At 49.3% G+C, this 20,804-nt stretch overlaps 2 protein-coding genes across 2 annotated transcripts; one reads left to right on the top strand and one right to left on the bottom strand.

The window, feature by feature from the left end:
- Window positions 1-617: 617 nt before the first annotated feature.
- On the bottom strand, window positions 618-6,030 carry PTCRA (pre T cell antigen receptor alpha). Its single transcript, XM_059176364.1, has 5 exons — window positions 5,874-6,030; window positions 3,666-3,725; window positions 2,762-3,082; window positions 1,815-1,859; window positions 618-1,173 (listed from the first exon to the last, which is right to left on the bottom strand). The coding sequence occupies exons 1-5, from the start codon at window positions 5,929-5,931 to the stop codon at window positions 866-868; spliced, it is 792 nt and encodes a 263-aa protein (XP_059032347.1). The 5' UTR covers window positions 5,932-6,030; the 3' UTR covers window positions 618-865.
- A 13,012-nt stretch (window positions 6,031-19,042) lies between these two features.
- On the top strand, window positions 19,043-19,627 carry C6H6orf226 (chromosome 6 C6orf226 homolog). The gene has a single exon (XM_059178005.1). The coding sequence runs from the start codon at window positions 19,091-19,093 to the stop codon at window positions 19,340-19,342; it is 252 nt and encodes an 83-aa protein (XP_059033988.1). The 5' UTR covers window positions 19,043-19,090; the 3' UTR covers window positions 19,343-19,627.
- The last annotated feature ends 1,177 nt before the right edge of the window (window positions 19,628-20,804 follow it).

Raw genomic sequence — 20,804 nt, 5'->3', positions numbered from 1 at the left:
AGCTCCTCGAGGAGTCTGCTTCTCCCTCTGACCTTCTCCCCTCTCATGCTCTCTCTTACTTGCTCTCTCTCTCAAATAAATAAATAAAATCTTAAAAAAACAAAACAAAACAAAACAAAACAAAATTTCTTTAGTGCCTGACTCAGGCCTGATGCTCAATGAATATTTGTTAAATGAATAATGACCCTTAATTGATTAATAAGGTGTAAGTTTGGAATTAACATCCATGCTCTTGGCATTGTACATGATCTTGCTACTCTGGGATCCTGGCTCTGTTCTTTTCTGTCAAGTCTGTACAAAACTTCATGTGGGGCCCAGCACCCCACCTTCCTGACTTCCTGGGCATCTCGCCCTGACCTCTCACAGAGGCTGGGCCAGGTTGAGGAGACAGAGTGGAGGCCTTTTCTGCCTGGCTGTGGGAAGAGACAGAGGGAGGACAGCTCCTCCCCAAACCGTCCTCCCCAAACCCCGGCATCACTCTGCAGTTCTAGAGTCTCACCCTCAGGAAGCCCCCTTCCTCAAGGGAAACTTCCCAGATTTCTGGCTCTTCAAAATTTGCCAGATTCCCTCCTCCCAGGGCAGACATGAATTCAGATGTTTCGTTTGTGTCATTTACGTTCTCCTTTAATTGTTTTCAGTTCTCTGCCCCTCAAATGTCTCAATACCTGTGGCACATCACCCTCCTCCCTGAGAAGGCCTCAGTCTGGGACAGGAAACAGAGCCCTGCCCCGGAAACTTCCATCTGCAGGAGAAGGCAGGTCACAAACAAATACTGCAAGCCTTAAGGAAGGAATTTCGGGGAGGCTCATGAGCACCGGGCCCAAGCTCGATGGGTAGAGAGCGTCCCCTCCTTCCAGCCTGGGCTCTAGGGGGGCTCCTGGCCAGAACGGCGGGGCTGCGGCGTCAGCGGGGCGGGTACGGTGAGCCCTGGGCCGGTGGCCCCTCCAGCACAGCCACCAATCCAGGCGGCGGGGGCTGAGGGCCCGCCCGCGGGCGGAGGCTGCGGGAGACCACCGGGCGCCTGCCGGCAGGTGGGGGGCGCGGGGAGCCCGGGGTCCCCCAGCGCGGAAGGTGGGGCGCGGAGGCGGCTGCAGGTCAGGAGCACGTCCAACAGCAGCAGTTTGAAGAGTAGCAGCCGCAGCGCCCCCAGCCGCAGGGCCTGGCCCCGCGTCCCTGCGGGACGGAGACGAGAGGTTAGGGCCAGAGGCCAGCTTCAGCCCCAGCCCCACCCGCCCGAGAAAGTTCTCCGGGGAGCAGGGGCCTTGTCCTCCGCTCCTGCCATTCCTCCTCCCCGCCGTTCCCCAAAGCCTGGGAAAGTCCTCCTTGGTGTCTAGACTCAGCTCTAATTGGAAATAGTAACACATTCCTTCCTAGCCTTCATTTTATTTTATTCTCCCAAAACCAGGGGGATGCAGGCCAAGCAGGGATTAGCATCTGACGCAGAGAGGAACCGGACCCCTATTCTCTATTATGAGCGGAAGTAGAACTGGACTCAGTACTCCGTCTAGTGGGTGGTCTGGTCTCTCAGGGCTCTGACGCTGACACCATCTATCTGGGCTGCCCGGAGAGAGCTTCACAGAGCCCTCTGTTAGCTGTCGCCTACGCTTTTCAACTGGTGTCCAGGAATTAGTCTGGGGTCATAGGATCCACCCCCATCTACCCGTAGATAGACTGAAGCCCAGGCTTGTCAGTGCCCCAACCCAGCAAGGCAGCCTCTTCAGGAACCACCCACCACGCCACCCACCGACCCCAACACGAGTGGGACCGTCATGCCAGACCCAAAGAGGCTGAAGATCCTGGTCCTCAGTACTCACCCCTTAGACGCTCCCAGAGGCAGGTCCTGGCTGAGGAAGCCTCTCCTGGCAGCCAAGAGGAAGAGAATGAGTCTTTTGGGATGGGCTCTGCCATCCACCCAAGCTCTGTGCCCCAGGCCTGGCAGGTGGCAGCCACGCATGGCAAGTTGCATAAATGGACAAATGAACAAGCACCAGGAAAGCTGAGCCCATTTGCTACAATGTCTCTCAGGGACTCAAATCTTTCTCTGTCCCCACTGTCCACTATTCTGTGTTCCCTCCCCCAACCCCTCCCCAAGGAAGCTGAGGTCTCTCAGCACTTTTAGACGAGGACTTGGATTCTTAGCAGCCTCCTTTGAAAGGCAGGGCATTTATTCAACAAACATTCCCATTTGGAAGATGCCAAAACTACCATAATCCAAAATCAGGAAGCCAGTCATCTAGTAATAATAACAGCTGGCTTTGGACACGTCCCTTAAACATCTCTGGCCTGTAAAATTGGGAAAATAATATGGTTTTCTTCATGAATATGAGGTGTTTCCAACAATGCCTGGCACAGTGTAGTCAATAAGTAGATGGTAGCATTGTGTTATTTGATTGTCATTTGGTTCTGCTAGGTCAGGTGTCATAGATAGGGTGATATAAATATTAACCTTAGCTACATAAATCTAGATATCAACCCAAGGTAATAGGAGGGAGGCAGTGTAATTAACTCTTGGAGGTCATGCCTCAGAACCTGGATTTGAAGGAGATACTTGAGGCCTGGATGTTTGAAGGAGTTGCAAACCCAAGACTCAGGGCCCTGAGGCCACCCTGCTCCGAACCCAGGCATCGCCTCATTTGGAGAGTTGGCACAGGGACACCCACCATGCCCCCGTGGGATCCTGACCTGTCTCCCAGCATATCCTGTTTCCAGAGTGTGTGGGAGGGGCAGGGAGCATCCACAGGGGCCCCAGCTCCGTCCCCACCTGACAGCTGTAGGGGCCGTGTGCTCTGGCTGCGGTCGCCAGCCTCAGGCCCTGTGTGGCAGACCAAGTTTTCCCAGGCTGCCAGCTCCTCGGAGGGCAGAGAGAGCTGAGCCAAGCTAGTCCAGGTGCCGTCAGCCTCTGGGGAAGGGCCGTAGGTGAAAGCATCCAGGGAGCTGCCATTGCCAGCTGAGAACCAGATGGGGCCCCCAAAGCCTGGGGGTGCAACATTGAGGACCAGGCAGACCACCAGTGTCTGCTGCTTCCCGTCCACCAGCAGCGTGATCGGCGGGGCCAGAGAGGGGAATGGTGTGCCCCCTACACCTGCAAGAGAGCATGCACCTGTGGTGGGCCGGTCTGTCCATGCCAGCTTCCCATAATAGGCTTCTATCCTTCCATCTGGGTTTGCTTTCCATCATCCATCTCCTTCCATCCACTCATCCATTCCTCTCTCCTTGCATTTGCCCATCTGTTCATTCATCCTTCCCCCAGCAACCATCCTTCCTACATCTACTATTTTTTTTGAGATTTTATTTATTTATTTGACACAGAGAGAGATCACAAGTAGGCAGAGAGACAGGCAGAGGGAAGGGGAGAGTAGGCTCCCTGCTGAGCAGAGAGCCTGATGCAGGGCTCCATCCCAGGGCCCTGGGATCATGACCTGAGCCAAAGGCAAGAGGCTTAACCCACTGAGCCACCCAGGCACCCCACACCTACTCTTTCTACCTTCTATCTGTGTGTCTGTCCATGCTTCCAGGCATCCATCCATCCCTCACCCATCTATCCTATCTCAACCTATCTGTGCCAGGAACTGGGGATGTAACACTGATGAAGACATTGGCCCTGCCCTCAAGGAATGCAGTCCCAGGGGAAAGATAGCAGATGCAGCAACAAATTCTTACAATACCTGGTCGTGCCAGCCTCAGGAGGGTGGTTACCACTGGCGGGGAAGGGAAGGAAACAAGATCTGGAAAGAGATTAAAGAGGGTTTTGAATGTAACTTTTTGTTTCTTTTATCTGATTCAAATATGGCAAAATGTAAACCATTTGTTAATCTGAATGGGATATGCATAAGTGTTTATTTAATCATTGTCAGTTCTTTTCTGTAGGTCTGTTCTTTTTTTTTTAAGATTTTATTTTTATGTAATCTTTACACTCAATATGGGGCTCCAACTCACAACCCAGAGACCAAGAGTCCCATGCTGTACTGACTGAGCCAGCCAGGTGTCCCTAAAGTATTTTTTAAAGACCTTTGTTCAGATATACTTTATGTACTACTATACAATTCACCCATTTCTTTTTTTTTTTTTTTTGAAGATTTTATTTATTTATTTGAGATAGAGAGTGAGAGTGAGAGAGAGAGCACAAGTTGGAGGGGACAGGCAGAGGGAGAAGACACACAGGCTCTCCACTGAGCAAGGGAGCCTGATGTGGGACTCTATCCCAGGACTCTGGGATTATGACCTGAGCCAATGGCAGATGCCCAACCAACTGAGCCACCCAGGCACCCTACAATTCACCCATTTCCAGTGTATGTCTTTATTATTTAAGTTTATAGTTTAAAGTTTATGGTTTATAAACCTTATAAACTATAGTTTATAGTTTAAAAAAATTTTTTTAAAAGGGCGGGGTGCCTGGGTGGCTCAGTCATTAGGTGTCTGCCTTTGACTTGGGTCATGATCCCAGGATCCTGGGATCGAGCCCCACATGGGGCTCCCTGCTCGGCAAGGAGTCTGCTTTTACCTCTCTTCTCTGCTTGTGCTCTCTCTTGCTAGCTGTTTCTCTCTCTCAAAGAAGTAAATAAAATCTTTAAAAAAAAAAAAGAAAGAAAGAAAGAAAAGAATAAAAGAATAAAGAATTACCCCAGGATGCAGGAAAGGACACCGGAGGATCTTGTGGGGAGGTCAGAGAAGGGTGCTCAAGGAAAGATTTCTTGAAGGTCAAAGAACAGATCTAGAAGCATGTGGACAGTAAGCAGCCTACTCAGGATTTGAACTCGGGTCTCTGACTCCTACTCCCGTAGACCACCCCACTTGGAAGGATGACTAAGATTTTGCTACATGATACAGTGCATCAAGCCTGGGACATGGCCTCAGGCAGAGTTGGGTGGACTCCCAACTTGTCTGCTTAATTTACTGAATCTTAATTGCTGCATCCATATAATGAGGTTAATAACACCAGCCCAGTAAAATTGTGAAGAAAAAAGATCATGAATGTCAAACACCTTGGCAGAGAAGTATTAGTATTATTATCAATGCTGATATAATAAGACATGACAAACAAAGGGGACAGAGAAAGCTAAGAGTGAGCTCCAGGACCCTCGAGCTCCTGAGCCTCTTCACTTATACAGATGCTTTCCCCAGGTTGAGTTTAGCATGCGCTTCCTCCACGAAGCTGCCCGGGATTGCTTCTCCTCACCCTAGCTGCCTCCTTCTCAGAGCTCGGACCTCTTGCCATGGGCTCTTCCTGCTCCACGTGGATGTGGTTTATCTCCCTAGCAAGGGAGAGCTTGTGAAAATACTGGGGGCCAGCTTTAGATCAAAGATGACTTTCCCCCACCACATACATGCAAACACGTGCATGTTTCTAGATGAAGTTGGAATTCTCGCCTCTAAACACAAGTCCTTTGACCTCATCCTCGATCTTTGAAGGACTGAGGGTAATACCCTTGAGAAGTCACTGGGGCCTTGCAACCTCCCCTGAGAGCCTACTGAGAAGGGGGAGCAGGGAGTGAACGTGAAACATTTTGAGCCCTGTGGGAATAGAGCAATCTGAGGGCAGGAGCCTGGGACAGGAAGGACAGGAGATGACCTTACAACATTGCCCTGTCTCAGCCCAGGCTACCCCATCTCCATCCTCCCTGGATGTCTATCCAGCTTGCTGTCATATCTCTACACCTCCAAGAGGCGACTGCCCAACCAGGGACTCCAACACAGTAGACTCCAGGGATCGGACTCGGGGCCCCAGGGTGAGGCAGCTGGAAGGCAGAAGATGATGGGGAAGGAAATGGTGGGCTTATGATGAGACGCTCGCCTACCCAGGGAGTACAAGAGCTGGGGAGGGGGGCTTGGGCCAACTAATGGGGCACAGAGAGGGAGGCAGGGAGGGGGCTCACCTGTGGGCAGGGCTGGACATCCGAGGGCCAGGAGAAGCAGCAGCCAGGTCCTGGCCATGGCCCTCCTGAGAGGAGGCAGGGCCCAGCTGCAGACTTGAGGTGTGGGCTGTGGGATGAGGCGCCCGCAAGACTGTCTCCCAGGCAGCAGGCCCAGCTGTTCCACCACGAGCCAGAGCCGTTTCCCGGTGAGGAGCCCCTCCTGCCTCCACCCTGGCCCTCAAACCCGGTCCTCTCTCAGGGGCCCAGCAACTCAGGTGCCCCTCCCACACCCTACTCCCTCCTGGTTGAAGAGCACAGCACGGTCCGCAAAGCCCTTTCCCAGTCACTGGCTCAGCCACCTATGGGATACTGGGCACCAGGCAGCACCCTGAGCCTTCCATTCAGCTCGCCACTCCACCCACCCAGCAGCTGTGAGCTCCGTCGCACATGAGGCAACTGGGGCTCAGAGACATGGAATGACCTGCTCGAGGCCAACAGATGGCAGGGGGCAGACTGGCCTTACTATAGCCCCAAAGCCCAACACACTCATTTCCATGTTATTACAACACCTCATACCCACACCCACCCATACCCACCCATTTAAAAACAGAATTTATTTCTCAGAGCAGTTTCAGGTTCACATCGAAATTTAGGGGAAGTTTTGGAGATCTTCCATATATTCCATGCCCCTTCCCTTGAATCCCTTTTTAAAAATAAATTCTTGGGGCACCTGGGTGGCTCAGTGGGTTAAAGCCTCTGCTTCCGGCTCAGGTCATGATCCCAGGGTCCTGGGTTCAAGCCCCGCATCGGGCTCTCTGCTCAGGAGGCAGCCTGCTTCCCCTCCTCTCTCTCTGCCTGCCTCTCTGCCTACTTGTGATCTCTGTCAAATAAATAAATAAAATCTTAAAAAAAAAATAAAAATAAACTCTTGGGAGGCCTCCTAGTATCATGAAGAAATATTAAAAATAGGGGCACCTGGGTGACTCAGCTCTTAAGCCTCTGCCTTCAGCTCAGGTCATGATCCCAGGGTCCTGGGATTGAGTCCCACATCAGGCTCCCTCCTTCTCCCTCTGTCTGTGGCTCCCCCTGCTTATGATCTTGCTCTCGCTCTCTCTCTGTCATATAAATAAGTGAAATTTTAAAAACTTTTTTTCAGTTGTGGTAAAATACACATAACATAAAATTTATCATTCTCACCATTTTTAAGTATACAGTTTAGTGGTAGGAAGTACATTCACAGTGTTGTGAGAACATCACCACAGCCCATCTCTAGAATTATTTTCATCTTGCAGAACTAAAACTCTGTCCCCATTAGACACTAACTCTCCATTCTGTCTCCCCTCAGTCCCATGGCAACCACCACTTTGTTTTCTGTCTCTGTGAATTTGACTACCTCAGTAAAGTGGAATCATAGAGAATTTGCTTTTTTGTGCCTGGCTTGTTTCACACAACATGATGTCATCAACCATGTTGTGGAAAGTGTCAGAATATCCTTCCTTTTTTAGGGTCAAATAATATTCCATTGCATTTATGTACTGATGTAGGAAAAGACATTAGAATTCAAACCTGACGGCCAAGAAAGAATTCTTGAAGATGTCTTTGGTGAAAAGCTGATTTTTTTATAGATAGTTTTTTTTTTAAGATTTTATTTATTATTTGACAGAGAGAGATAGAGATCACAAGTAGACAGAGAGGCAGGCGGCTGGGGGAGAGGTTGGGGGTAGGAAGCAGGCTCCCTGCTGAGCAGAAAGCCTGATGTGGGGCTTGATTCCAGGACCCTGAGACCATGACCTGAACCGAAGGCAGTGGTTTAACCCACTGAACCAGCTAGGTGCCCCATTTTAGTAAAATTTTAAAAACATAAAGAGGCTTACCTCAGGGCGCCTGGGTGGCTCAGTGGGTTAAAGCCTCTGCCTTCGGCTCAGGTCATGATCCCAGGATCCTGGAATCCAGCCCCGCATCGGGCTCTCTGCTCCGCAGGGAGCCTGCTTCCTCCTCTCTCTCTCTGCCTGCCTCTCTGCCTGCTTGTGATTTCTCTCTCTCTGTCAAATAAATAAAAAATCTTAAAAAAAAAAAAAAGAGGCTTATCTCACTGAGTCACCCAGGTACCCCAAAGGTGATTTATATTAAAGCACGGGACAGGACTCGTGGGCAGAAAGAGCTGCACCAGGGTCATGAGGAGTGGCCCATTATATACTCCCAAGTTGGGAGGGGGTTAGGGATAGTGTAAATCTCTAAGGAATTTGGAAGCAAGGTTTCCAGGACCTTGAGGGGGCTGGCTGCTGTTGGGAAAAGGTAATTTATTACCATCTAATAAAACCTTAGTCACAAGACCCTTCAGATATATATCGGTGGGCCATATATGCTTGGGGATGATTGCCAACAGGTATCTTGGAGGATTTAGAGATAAAGGAAATTTCTAAAGGAGTTCTTTTATGTTAAAGTAGATTTACAGGATCCTGGGGGTGGATGGTGGGGCTAGGATTGCCTTTTGCCTTTAGGAAAGTGTCAACACCAGAGGCAGTTGAGTCCCTGGAGGAACGTCAGTCACTCTACCTGTTTCAAGGACTTCTCAATGGGCTGTAGGTAGTAAGGAAATTTAATAATTTCTCTTTTGCCTTTGTTCCCCACATGCTATACCACACTTGGCTTCTTATCCATTATCTCTCGATGGACATCTTTCAATAGTTGCTTCCATGTTTTAGCTATTGCCAATAACGCTATTGTGAACAGGGGTGTACAAATATCTCTTTTTTTTTTTTTTAAAGATTTTATTTATTTATTTGACAGACAGAGATCACAAGCAGGCAGAGAGGCAGGCAGAGAGAGAGAGGGAAGCAGGCTCCCTGCTGAGCAGAGAGCCCGATGTGGGACTCGATCCCAGGACCCCGAGATCATGACCTGAGCGGAAGGCAGCGGCTTAACCCACTGAGCCACCCAGGCGCCCCAAATATCTCTTCAAGACCCTGCTTTCAATTCTTTTTGTATGTATACCCCAAAGTGGAATTAGATCACATGGAAACTTTGTTTTTAATTTTGGGAGGGAACTGTCATACTGTTTTCCAATTATATTCCGACAACAATATACAAGAGTTGTAATTTCTCGACATCCTTGCCAACACTTGTGATTTTTTTTTTCATAGTGGCCATCCCAGTAAGTGTGAAGCGTTATCTCAGTGCGACTTCATTCTGCATTTCCCTAGTGATGACTGATGCTGAGCATCTAGGGCTCCCTGATACACATCTGTTATACCAATTTATATTCTATCTCAGTGTATGAAAGGCCAGGGAGTCCCCACCAGCATTTGACATTCCTTAAAAAAAAAAAAAAAAAAACAAAAAACTAATTTAATCAGTTAGAAAATGTAATCAGTTCTCTGATTACAGCATTCTTTTCTCATTTCCTTGTTTCCTTCATTGTATTGCTTATTGCCCTCTTGCAGTCCTGGTGTTTTACTAATTCTGTAAGGGCTTTCACATAGCGATCATACCAATCCTTGTGCGTTGCACGTGCCGAAGCCATTCCTAACTCATTGGTTACTTTTATTTTCTTCTTATTATTTTTAAATTTATTTGACAGACAGAGATCACAAGTAGGCAGACAGGCAGGCAGAGAGAGGGGAGTGGGAGAAGCAGGCTCCCTGCCGAGCAGAGAGCGGGATGCGGGGCTCTATCCCATGACTCTGGGATCATGACCTGAGCAGAAGGCAGAGGCTTCAACCCACTGAACCAACAAGGCGCCCCCACTGGTTACTTTTAATTTCCCTTTTTTTCTTAGTTGATGTGTTTTGTTTTTGTTTTTGTTTTTTCTTGTATGAACCAATGCATCCATCTTTCCTAATGGGAATTACCACATCCCTTTTAAATCGAGAAAAGTCCTTCCCCCTCTAGAGATACATTCTACCAAGTCTTTTTGTGCGTGTGAAGTTTAATCCCCAGACCCCCACCACCATTTAACTCTATCAGAGATTAATTTTGGTGTAGGGTAGAAGATACGCATCTAAATTTCATTCCCCCTCCCCAAAGAGCTAATCGATGATCTCAGGGTTATTAATTGAATACACCTTCCTGTCCCTATTATTTGTGAAACATTCTCTACGTTAGTATCTTTTATGTTGGCCGGTTAATTTTTCCTGGCTCCCCGACTTCTTTATTCTGGTGCCAGCCTCTTCCCGCGGGTTGCTTTAATAGCGTGGGGACTGCACCCTCGGACGTGAGGAGGGAGCCCCGGTCGCGCTGGCCCGGCTCCCCGCGCTCCCGCCCCCTTCCCTCTGCGCGGCCTGGAGGCCTGAGACGCCGCGTGTTCCCAGGCGCTGCCAGCGCGCAGGTGCGCTGGGTCCGCGCGGGCTCCCGCCGGGAGGGGGCGGGGGAGGCAGGTGTCCCTAACGATTCTCGCGCCCTGCAGCCCCGGGAGGTGCTGGCCCGGGCTCCGTTACCACATTACAGATGGGGAAGGAATCCTCTGGCCCCTTTAGGGTTTTAAGAGCTTCCCAGGGATGGGGAGGATGGGGAGGCATTAGACCCCGGTGCCAGCAGCCGCCACTGCCCGCTTAGCTACCCTCCCACTTAATCGCTTTCCCCTGCTTCCCGCCACAGGCCGGCTTGCAAGCCTTCCTTGCCCGATCTCTCATAGGTCTGCTCCTTCCAGGAGCCCCAAGAATCTCCCTCTGAGGCCACAGTCTTGCTGACCCGAAAGATGCCCTGACTCAGGGCGGTGAGGTTGCCCCAATAATCCGGCCTTGAATCTCAAAGCTAAAATCCTTCTCTGAGCTCCTCGCTCCCGATTAAACCTGCGGTTTGCTGACCCGCTGCTAAGAGCCAGGTTCTGTTCGCAGACCTCTCCGTTTGATCCTCACAACCACCCTACCAGGTGTTGGAATCCGTGGTCACAGCTGGGGAAACTGAGACAGAAAAACGAAGTCACATAGCGGAGATTGTTACGCAGCAAAGCGCGGGAGCTGGGAGCTAACGGCCGGGACGGACGTGTTTACAGGTCTCTCTCCAGAATTCTTTTTAGGAGATTGTCCAATCCGAACGCCTGATGCACAACAGATTAGCCCTGTCTCCCCTTTTTTTGTCAAATAGAAAATCAGGGGCCCTTTTAGACTGAGATGAACCACATAAGACCTGAAAAAGAAAATTAAGGCGATGCCTGGGTGGCTCCGCAGGTCTTGATCCCTGAGTCCTGGGATTGAGTCCCACATCTGGCTCCCTGCTCAGTGGGGAGCCTGCTTCTCCCTCTGCCTGCCTCTCCCCCTGCTTGTGCTCGCTCTCTCTCTCTGACAAATGAAGAAATAAAATCATTTTTTAAGAAAGGAAAGTTAAGGAAAAGTAGCAGTGCTTATTGGAAAAAGACCACCAATATGACCAAGCGATTACTGATTGTGAATCTGACCCATCCAATCAGAAGATTGCAACCAGTATGTGTGTGAGTGCTGAAGTAGCAAGAAGTCTCTTCCAGTTAACACTGAGAGGAGCACCTATTTTCACTGATCGGGAAAAAAAAATCCCACTATGATAGTTATAGTACGGAATAAAAATCACCTGAATGTTCAGTAACAAGGGAGTAGCTAAGGGTGCCTGGGTGGCTCATTCGGTTAAGTGTCATGTCCACTCGGGTCATGATACCAGGATCCTGGGATTGAGCCCCACATCCGGGCTCCCACACTCAGCCTGGAGTCGGCTTCCCCCTCTCTCTGCCCCTCGCCCAGCCCATGTGCGCATGCTCTCTCTCTCTGCCCCTTCCCGGGCCCATGCTTTCTCTCTCTCCCCTATATCAAATAAATAAATACAAATCTAAAGCAAAACAAAAACAAAAACACCCAAGGAAGTAGCTAAGTAAACTAAGGTGCTTCTATATGATCAAATATTATGCAGGTCTTAAAATATCCTTCTCATTTATTGGTGTCTGTTTTATTCCAGGAATTGGGGCTGGAGATAATAAGACAAAAAGAGATGCTCCCAGCAGTCAAGGAAGACAGGCTCACAAACAGATCAGGGACTTGGCGCATAGCAGACACAATGGCTGAAGTGTGTGTGTGTGTGTGTGTGTGTGTGTGCATAACAGTAGAGAGTGGGGTTCTTGGAGAGGGAGATCATCCTTCTGGAGTTGGTGTGAGCATTAGGAAAAGTTATTTAGAAGCTGACACTTGAGCCAAGTCTTGATTCTTTCTGAAAGGTTTATGATGACATGGGAAAATGTTTCAATTATGATGCTCATTTAAAGAGGATTAAAAGATGCATATATAGTATGATCTAATGTTCACGGAGCCACCACCAGATTTGGCTTGCATAACACCAAGTTTAATTTATATGAGAAAGAATTTAGAGTGTTTTATCTTATATAAACTGTTGTTATTTGGGGTTTTCCAATGCTCACTGCCAAAGCCAATCCTAACTAAAATACATATTATAGGGACACCTGGGTGGCTCAGTCAGTTACGCATCTGCCTTCGAACCCAGCATCAGGCACCCCACTTGGTGTGGAGACTGCTTCTCCCTCTCTCTCTGCCCTCCCCCTAACTCATTTTTTCTCTCTCAAATAAATAAATAAAATATTGAAAAAAAAAAAGGACTATAAATAAAGGTATGGGTAGGGGTTGGGGGAATCACTGGAGCTGTAACAGCACTCTCCAGCTAATAACGGCGGGGTACTGGCACCCGAGGTCTGAAGAGGGGAGGAGGGGGTGTGGTTACTGGAACCCAGAGCTGGAGAGAGGAGAGAGCTGTGTGCAGAGGGTACCTGGCAGTAGATGGGACCTTCAGTTGATGGACATAGTCGGTGTGGATCCAGCAGCTAGGGAAGTGGGAGAATAAATTCCCTGACTTGGGCATCCTCCCATCTTCTGACCCCCAGCTGTTGCCCCCTTTGGATGAATCCAAGTGGAGGGTGTAGGAGTCCTTTGGTGCAGTTCGGCTTCTCAGAGCACACGCCTGGTGTGTGGGAGGGGTGTGGTGGGGGCAGTTCTGAAGGGCCTCAGGGAAGCACCTCTTTTTTTTTTTTTTTCTTTTTAAGATCTTATTTATTTATTTGACAGAGAGAGATCACAAGTAGGCAGAGAGGCAGGCAGAGAGAGACGGGGAAGCAGGCTCCCCGCTAAGCAGAGAGCCCTATGTGGGGCTCGATCCTAGGACCCTGAGATCATGATCTGAGCCAAAGGCAGAGGCTTAACCCACTAAGCCACCCAGCCACCCCAGGGAAGCACCTCTTATCTTTTGTCCAGATGAAAGAAATCCATGCCCCTAGCACATAGGACGCACAGTGTACTACAATACTATGTACTACAATATCAGTGAGGGAGAATGTCAATTTGACCATGCCCCTACTGAAACCTAAAATGTTACCTACCACAAGGGTTCTTTACCTAAGTTAGCAGGGGACACCTGGGGGTTATGCAGCCTAAGTTCAACTCACACTTGCCTACTTTCACTCCCATTCACACATTTCACACATTCTCCTTATCCTTTGCCAGCACCAGATTCTTTCCCTGGTGGGTTGCTTCCTATGGGGTCTGAGTCCTTAGATGGTCTTGACTTTGTTGGGTTGCTGAATTGTCCTGTTAAGCTGGACTCCTGTTGGAGGACTAAGAAGAGATACCTTGGTGAATCCCCTGGACTCCAAACCGAGCCCCATCTCAGATGCAGGAGCAGCCTACTTTTGTTTAGTAATTTGGTCTAGTCAACCAAGACATTCCAGAGGTGCCTTTCTCTGTGTATTGGATCAGAATAGCCAGGCGCCATCTCAGCTTCCAAGTCATCAGTACTATGATTACTGTATGGTAAAAGTGTTTCTCCCTTGGGTACTGGGATCACCAAGCTCCCTGAGTCCATTCCATTACTGGAATGGGTAGCAAAAAATTTCTTTCAGTAGTTGGTAGCCTTGAGGAATAATCGCGAGGCGCCTCCCACTGCCCTTATGTCTTGGATCTATATGACCACGCATGGTTGTGGTGAGAAGAATACGCTGCAACCAGTAGGACAGCCCTTGCCTCTGGCAGGTGCAGCTTCTCAGTTACGTTCTTTTTTTTTTTTTTTAAGATTTTATTTATTTATTTGACAGACAGAGATCACAAGTAGGCAGAGAGGCAGGCAGAGAGAGAGAGGGGGAAGCAGGCTCCCTGCTGAGCAGAGAGCCTGATGTGGGGCTCGATCCCAGGACCCTGGGATCATGACCTGAGCTGAAGACAGAGGCTTTAACCCACTGAGCCACCCAGGCGTCCCTCTCAGTTATGTTCTAGATGAACCTTCAGCAGGTCCATCCACCATCCTATCTTGCCAGCTGCTTTTGGGTCATGCGGCACATGGGAAGACTAGTGAATTCCTTGGGAGTGAGCTCATTTATTCATTTTTTGGCAGTGAAATGTGTGCCCCAGTTGGAGGTGATGTTAAGTGGAATGCCACGGTGATGGGTAAGGTATTCATTCTGTCCATCAGAATGCCTGCTGCTGGCAGAATGGTGGTGCTGACAGCAGCACTGGAGGCAGAGAAGGTGAATTCATACCTGGAATATGTGTCTGTTCCCATGAGGGTAAAGCATAGCCCTTCCATGCTAAGAGGGTCCAGTTGGATCTGTCCCCAACCTGGTGAAAGTTGTGGCCAATCAGGGACCCAGCATTGGGCTGTAAATCAGATGGGCCCTCAAGAGAGTGAGAGACAGAGAGCCCAAGCAGGGGAGGGGACAGGAGAGGAAGAAGCAGACTCCCCATAGAGTAAGGAGAGCCCAAGGTGGGGCTTGATCCCAGGACCCTGGGATCATGACCTGAGCCAAAGGCCGCTGCTTAACCAACTGAGCCACCCAGGTGCCCCTCCCATGTCTTTACAGGAGGTATTATAGCTACCTTGCTTTTGTCTGTTAAACATCACCACCTGGCCTTTATGTTACCAGGATACTATTATTCCCACTGAGATCGTAGACTATAATTCCACGGATTCATCCAGCACCCAGCAGCACCTCCAGCCTACAGAGGACAGCCATCAGAGTAAGTCAAGGAGACAGGTAGCTCTCACCAATGCATTTCCTCTTCATTTTCTTTCTTTTTTTAAAGTAAACTTTACACCCAATCTGGGGCTCAAACTCTTGACTCTGAGGACAAGAGTTGCCTCCTCTACTGACTGAGACAGCCAGGAGCCCCTCACTATTTTTTTTTTAAGATTTTATTTACATATTTGACAGACAGAGAGAGAGAGAGAACACGCACAAGCAGGCAGAGCAGCAGGCAGAGGGAGAGGCAGAGGAAGGTTCCCCGCTGAGCAGGGAGCCCAATTCAGGGCTCAAACCCAGGACCCTGGAATCATGACCTGAGCCGAAGGTAGGCCCTTAACCAACAGAGCCAGCCAGGTGCCCCCCACCAAAGCATTTCTTAATGCTTTGGAGAAGGGAGGGTTTTCTAGACCCCATTAAAATATGTGCTGAGGGGTGGCTAACCAGGTTGCACATAATAAATCCAATCTAGCATTCCCACCTTCCTGAAATTTTGGATTCCTTCCTCTACAGTATGCCAGAGAGATTCTGGCATTTCAAGTTTCCTAACTGTAGGCTACCATTAAGTCCAGGCTTTAATTAACCAACCTCATAGACGATTGATGCCTCTCCCGGGTGCTCGAGCCAACACATTAAATCCCAAACCCTGGATGAGCATCCATGGTGTTGTGTTTGGCCAAATGGAGCCTTACATTCCACCTTCCTGGGTCTATTTCCCTTAGAACTTATTCCCACGCACACGGCTCTGGACCCTGCCAAGGGAGTTTAACAAGGTCTGTAATTCTTTCTGTCTGGGCGTTCTGCTTTCAGCGTGGGCCTCATGCTTCTCTGCCCAGGCTATTCTGGGATCTAATTTGAGAAGAGCCAGGGAAAATTGGAGGTGGAAAGAGTCCTGAAGCTGATGTCCGGGGAAAGAGAGGCACTACATGTCTGCCCAGACGTCCGCATCTCCTCTCAGAGACCCACACCTTCCCCCTCAGTGCCCTTGTGTCAGCACACTCCTGTGCTAACACTTCATTAGCACTGCCCCTTGGAAACCCTTACGAGGACATTCTGGTGCCAGTCCTCAGCCATATGAACCAGAGCCATCTCTCCACCTCAACAACGCAGTACTTTCCTCTTGACCCCTGCCACCCCCAAGGAGAATTTGGGTAATGTCCATAGTCCTTATGCAGTGGATTACTGGGTGCATTGCTCCCTCAGCAAGGAGGCTTGCCCTGTACTCTCCGAATTTATGATCAGTCTGGTCTCAGTATTCTGCCTGAGGCTGTTCCTGGAGCCAATTCTATTACTGGTGAGTATAGACAGGAAATAGAGGGCACATGCATATAGGGAAACTTGAGGAGGATTTAATAAAGGGACTATTTATAGAGGTATGGCACAGTAAAGGGAAATCCCAAGTGACAATGCGGTACTGGAACTGGTAACAGGCCTGAAGGGGTGAGGGAAGGGAGCAGTGGCAGGGTCCCCAAACCAGAGAGCTGGTGGAGAGACCTTGAAGCCAGTGGGAATCCCGGAGGGCGGGAAACTGAGGAATAAACACCCTGACCTTCTTTCTTCCACTGGGGCCCCCACTGGCCAGACCCCAAAGCCAGAGGTTAAGGGAGCCCATTGCAGTGTCTATGGATGTCAGTGTGCAGAAGCTGGGTGGATAAGGGTGGAGAGAGGACATGCAGGGACCACAGAAGAGAGTCCGCAGTCACCCATCTGATCAGAATTTGTGAGCATCCCAAGACATTTATGACACTGACATTTATGAAGCATCCAGGCCAGTCATTTACAGAATGTCTCTCACTTTGCTTGGTCTGTTCATTTCCTCAAGACTAGATTCAGAGGTGCCTGGGTGGCTCAGTGGGTTAAAGCCTCTGCCTTCAGCTCAGGTCATGATCTCAGGGTCTTGGGATCAGGCCCCGCATCTGGCTCTCTCCTCAGTGGGGAGCCTGCTTCTCTCTCTCTCTCTGCCTGCCTCTGCCTACTTGTGATCTCTCTGTCAAATAAATAAAATCTTAAAAAAAGACTAGATTCAGAGTGAACCTTTCGGGCAGGAATACTGAAGAAATAGAGTGTTCCTATCTCCATAGCGTCCTCCTCAGTGGATCACCTCAGGAGACGCAGGGCACCAGTTCCTTCTGTTAATAGTAATTAGACTTCCATTACATGGTGAAGGCAGTGTGTGCCAAATCAAGCCAACTTTCAATAAACTTTGAAACTTGAGAATTATGGACACTGGCTTTGCCAGCAGTCAGAGGGACTGCAGCACAGGTGGCTCGCCTTCATCTTTTCTCATCCTCTTTGGGAACACCCGGAATAGAGTCTCCTTGGCAGGAAATGGGGAGAGAGTGGCAAGGCTCTGTGGTACTGTCACTTACTCCCAGTTCTGAGGCCACTGGCAATCTCTCCACAGCTGTTTTTCGTGTAGAGCTGCAGAGTCCAGCTCGGAGATGTTCTGCTTGCTATGAGTCTCTACATGTGCCCGGTGTCTCTACATGTGTCCCTGGAGGTTTGTGAAGACAGGTTTGTACTGAGGGTGTCTGATTGGCTCAGTTGGTGAAGCATGCGACTTTTGATCTTGGGGGGTCGTGAGTTCCAGCCCCAAGAGATGATTTGTTAAAAAACTTTCTTTTAAAGGTTCTATTTATTAGAGAGATAGAAAGAGAGAACACAAGCAGGAGGAGCAGCAGGCAGAGGGAGACGCAGGCTCCCTGCTGAGCAAGGAGCCTGATGCAGGGCTCCATCCTAGGACCCTGGGATCATGACCTGAGCCGAAGGCAGCACCACCCAGCAGCGCCCCAAAACATTACTTTAAAAAGAAATAAGGAGCGTCGGGTAAGCCTCTGCCTCCAGCTTCGGCTCAGGTCATGATCCCAGTCACTGGATGGAGCCCTGTATGGGGCTCCCTGCTCAGCGGGGAGTCTGCGTCTCCTTTCCCGCTGCCCCTCCTCCTACTCGTGCTCTTCTCTGGCTAGCTCACTCTCAAATCAATTAGTCAATCAATCAATCAATCTTTAAAAAGAAAGAAGAAGAAGAAGAAAAAGAAAGAAGAAGAAGCAGGAAGAAGGAAGAAGCAGGAAGAAGAAGAAGAAGAAGAAGAAGAAGAAGAAGAAGAAGAAGAAGAAGAAGAAGAAGAAGAAGAAGAAGAAGAAGAAGAAGAAGAAGAAGAAGAAGAAGAAGAAGAAGAAGAAGAAGAAGAAGAAGAAGAAGAAGAAGAAGAAGAAGAAGAAGAAGAAGAAGAAGAAGAAGAAGAAGAAGAAGAAGAAGAAGAAGAAGAAGAAGAAGAAGAAGAAGAAGAAGAAGAAGAAGAAGAAGAAGAAGAAGAAGAAGAAGAAGAAGAAGAAGAAGAAGAAGAAGAAGAAGAAGAAGAAGAAGAAGAAGAAGAAGAAGAAGAAGAAGAAGAAGAAGAAGAAGAAGAAGAAGAAGAAGAAGAAGAAGAAGAAGAAGAAGAAGAAGAAGAAGAAGAAGAAGAAGAAGAAGAAGAAGAAGAAGAAGAAGAAGAAGAAGAAGAAGAAGAAGAAGAAGAAGAAGAAGAAGAAGAAGAAGAAGAAGAAGAAGAAGAAGAAGAAGAAGAAGAAGAAGAAGAAGAAGAAGAAGAAGAAGAAGAAGAAGAAGAAGAAGAAGAAGAAGAAGAAGAAGAAGAAGAAGAAGAAGAAGAAGAAGAAGAAGAAGAAGAAGAAGAAGAAGAAGAAGACGACCAGAGGTTTATATTTAGTTCCTATGCATGTGTGTCAAATTGGGTCTTTTTGCCTGAATCAGCGTGTCCGCACGTAAGCCCGTTCTGTGCAAGCCTTCGAGTTCCTTCTAAAGGACTGCACTTTGCAGGCTCTGGTGTGAGCTGTTTTCCGTGTGTGTGAAGCGTTTCTGCGTGGAGCTGGTGTGTGTGTGTGTGTGTGTGTGTGTGTGTGTGTGTGTGTGAAGGGTTTCTCCGTGGAGCTCTGGTGTGAGCTGTTTTCCGTGTGTGTGAAGCGTTTCTGCGTGGAGCTAGTGTGTGTGTGTGTGAAGGGTTTCTCCGTGGAGCTGGTGTGTGTGTGTGTGTGTGTGTGTGTGTGTGTGTGTGCGTGGAGCGTGTGTGTGTGTGGTTTCTCCGTGGAGCTGGTGTGTGTGTGTCTAAGAGAAGCGCTCTGCGTGGAGCCGGTCGCGGTCTCAAGTGCTCCCCCTTCCTGGGCCGACTTGGTATGGTCTACGCACCCCCTTCCATTTCCTCCGACAGTGGTTGCACCCACCCCACCCGGAAGCGCACTCGAGTCGGACTGAGCGGCCGGGCATGGAGCAGCCGGGCGGTCGGAGCTGCTCGGGTCCCAGCCCGGCGCCGGAGGATGCAGCCCCCGCCTCGGTGAGCCTGGCGCAGCTCCTGCAGCTGGTTCAGCAGGGCCGGGAGCTCCCGGGCGTGGAGAAGCGCCACATCACGGCGACCCACGGTGAACCCACGTCGTCGCGGCTCCCGCGGAGGCCCAAGCCATGGGAGGCCGCGGGATCGGCCAGGGCCCCTGCGCCGCCCACCCTCGGATCCCGGTAGAGGAACCGCGTGGAGGGGCCCTGCTCGGCTGAGGCAGTAACTGCGTCTTCCTGATGGCACAAAGTGGGTTCCTGTGGCTCGAGGTCCTTCGCCTCCTAGACCTGGAGGGCGTGACTGTGTCCTGTATCACCTGACCGCGGATACCGGCCACGGTTATTCGTCTTTTCTGCATTTGCCTCAACCGGTCTTAGCTGGACTTTAGCCTCCTGGGAGCGTCCTTACAGTTGACTTTTGTATCCCTATTTCTGGACCATCGTCCTCATTAAAAAAAAAAAGTTTTTCAAATCCCGTTTCAGACCTTGTATTTGGCAAATCTCATCCTTTACTGAGATGCATAGATGTGTTTTCATTTTTGAACTGCTACTTTTTAAACACACTGACGGTCTGGCTCAGGGGGAACAAATTGTTAGTGACGTAGGAGAGTGTCAGTGTTTTACTTCCAGGTCAGCTTATTCTGGCGGCTGTGGAAGTGGATTTGGGATCAACGTGGTGTTGATTCCAGCCATTCTCCAGATCAGCGGCTAGCAATGCAAGATTTGATGATTACACTTGGCCCCAGAAGTACTTCAAAGACACATTAAACCAGTAAAATCCCGGGACGCCTGGGTGGCTCAGTTGGTTAAGCAGCTGCCTTCGGCTCGGGTCATGATCCCCGCGTCCTGGGATCGAGTCCCACATCGGGCTCCTTGCTTAGCAGGGAGCCTGCTTCTCCCTCTGCCTCTGCCTGCCACTCTGTCTGCCTGTGCTTGCTCTCGCTTCTCTCTCTAGGACAAATAAATAAAATAAAAAATCTTAAAAAAAAAAAAAAAACCAGTAAAATCCCAAAGCATTAAAAAAGACAATCAAAAGGGGCGCCTGGGTGGCTCAGTGGGTTAAGACTCTGCCTTCAGCTCAGGTCATGATCCCAGGGTCCTGGGATGGAGCCCCGAATCAGTGCTCTGCTCAGCGGGGAGCCTGTTTCCTCCTCTTTCTAAGCCTGTCTCTCTGCCTACTTGTGATCTCTATCAAAAAAATAAAAAAGAAAAAAAGCCGATCAAAAACAAAATCTCTGGCAACTAGTTGGATCAGGCTTGAAGTTTATAATAGAAAAGCTCTTACAACCACTTTCTTAAGTTTCTCTCTATTTTTTTAAAAAGATTTTATTTATTTATTAGACAGAGATCACAAGTAGGCAGAGAGGAGGAAGCAGGCTCCCTGCTGAGCAGAGAGCCCCGATGCAGGGCTCATGACCAGAGCTGAATGCAGAGGCCTTAACCCACTGAGCCACCCAGGCGCCCCAAGTTTGTCTCTTTTAAAGAGGCACGTGGCTCACTGCCCCTACTGCTTCCTGAAACAGATCTATTTTCCACATACATATGGTAAGTGCGGACAGGAATATAAGCTGAAAGCCACGAACAAGTCACATATGAAATCTACGTACCATACAAAAGGACTCGTTTTCCCCACAAATGACAGTTCCACA

The sequence above is a fragment of the Mustela lutreola genome, chromosome 6 (genome assembly GCF_030435805.1).
Source record: "Mustela lutreola isolate mMusLut2 chromosome 6, mMusLut2.pri, whole genome shotgun sequence".
In the NCBI taxonomy this organism is placed as follows: Eukaryota; Metazoa; Chordata; class Mammalia; order Carnivora; family Mustelidae; genus Mustela; species Mustela lutreola.
This window is presented reverse-complemented; position numbering and strand designations above follow the sequence as displayed.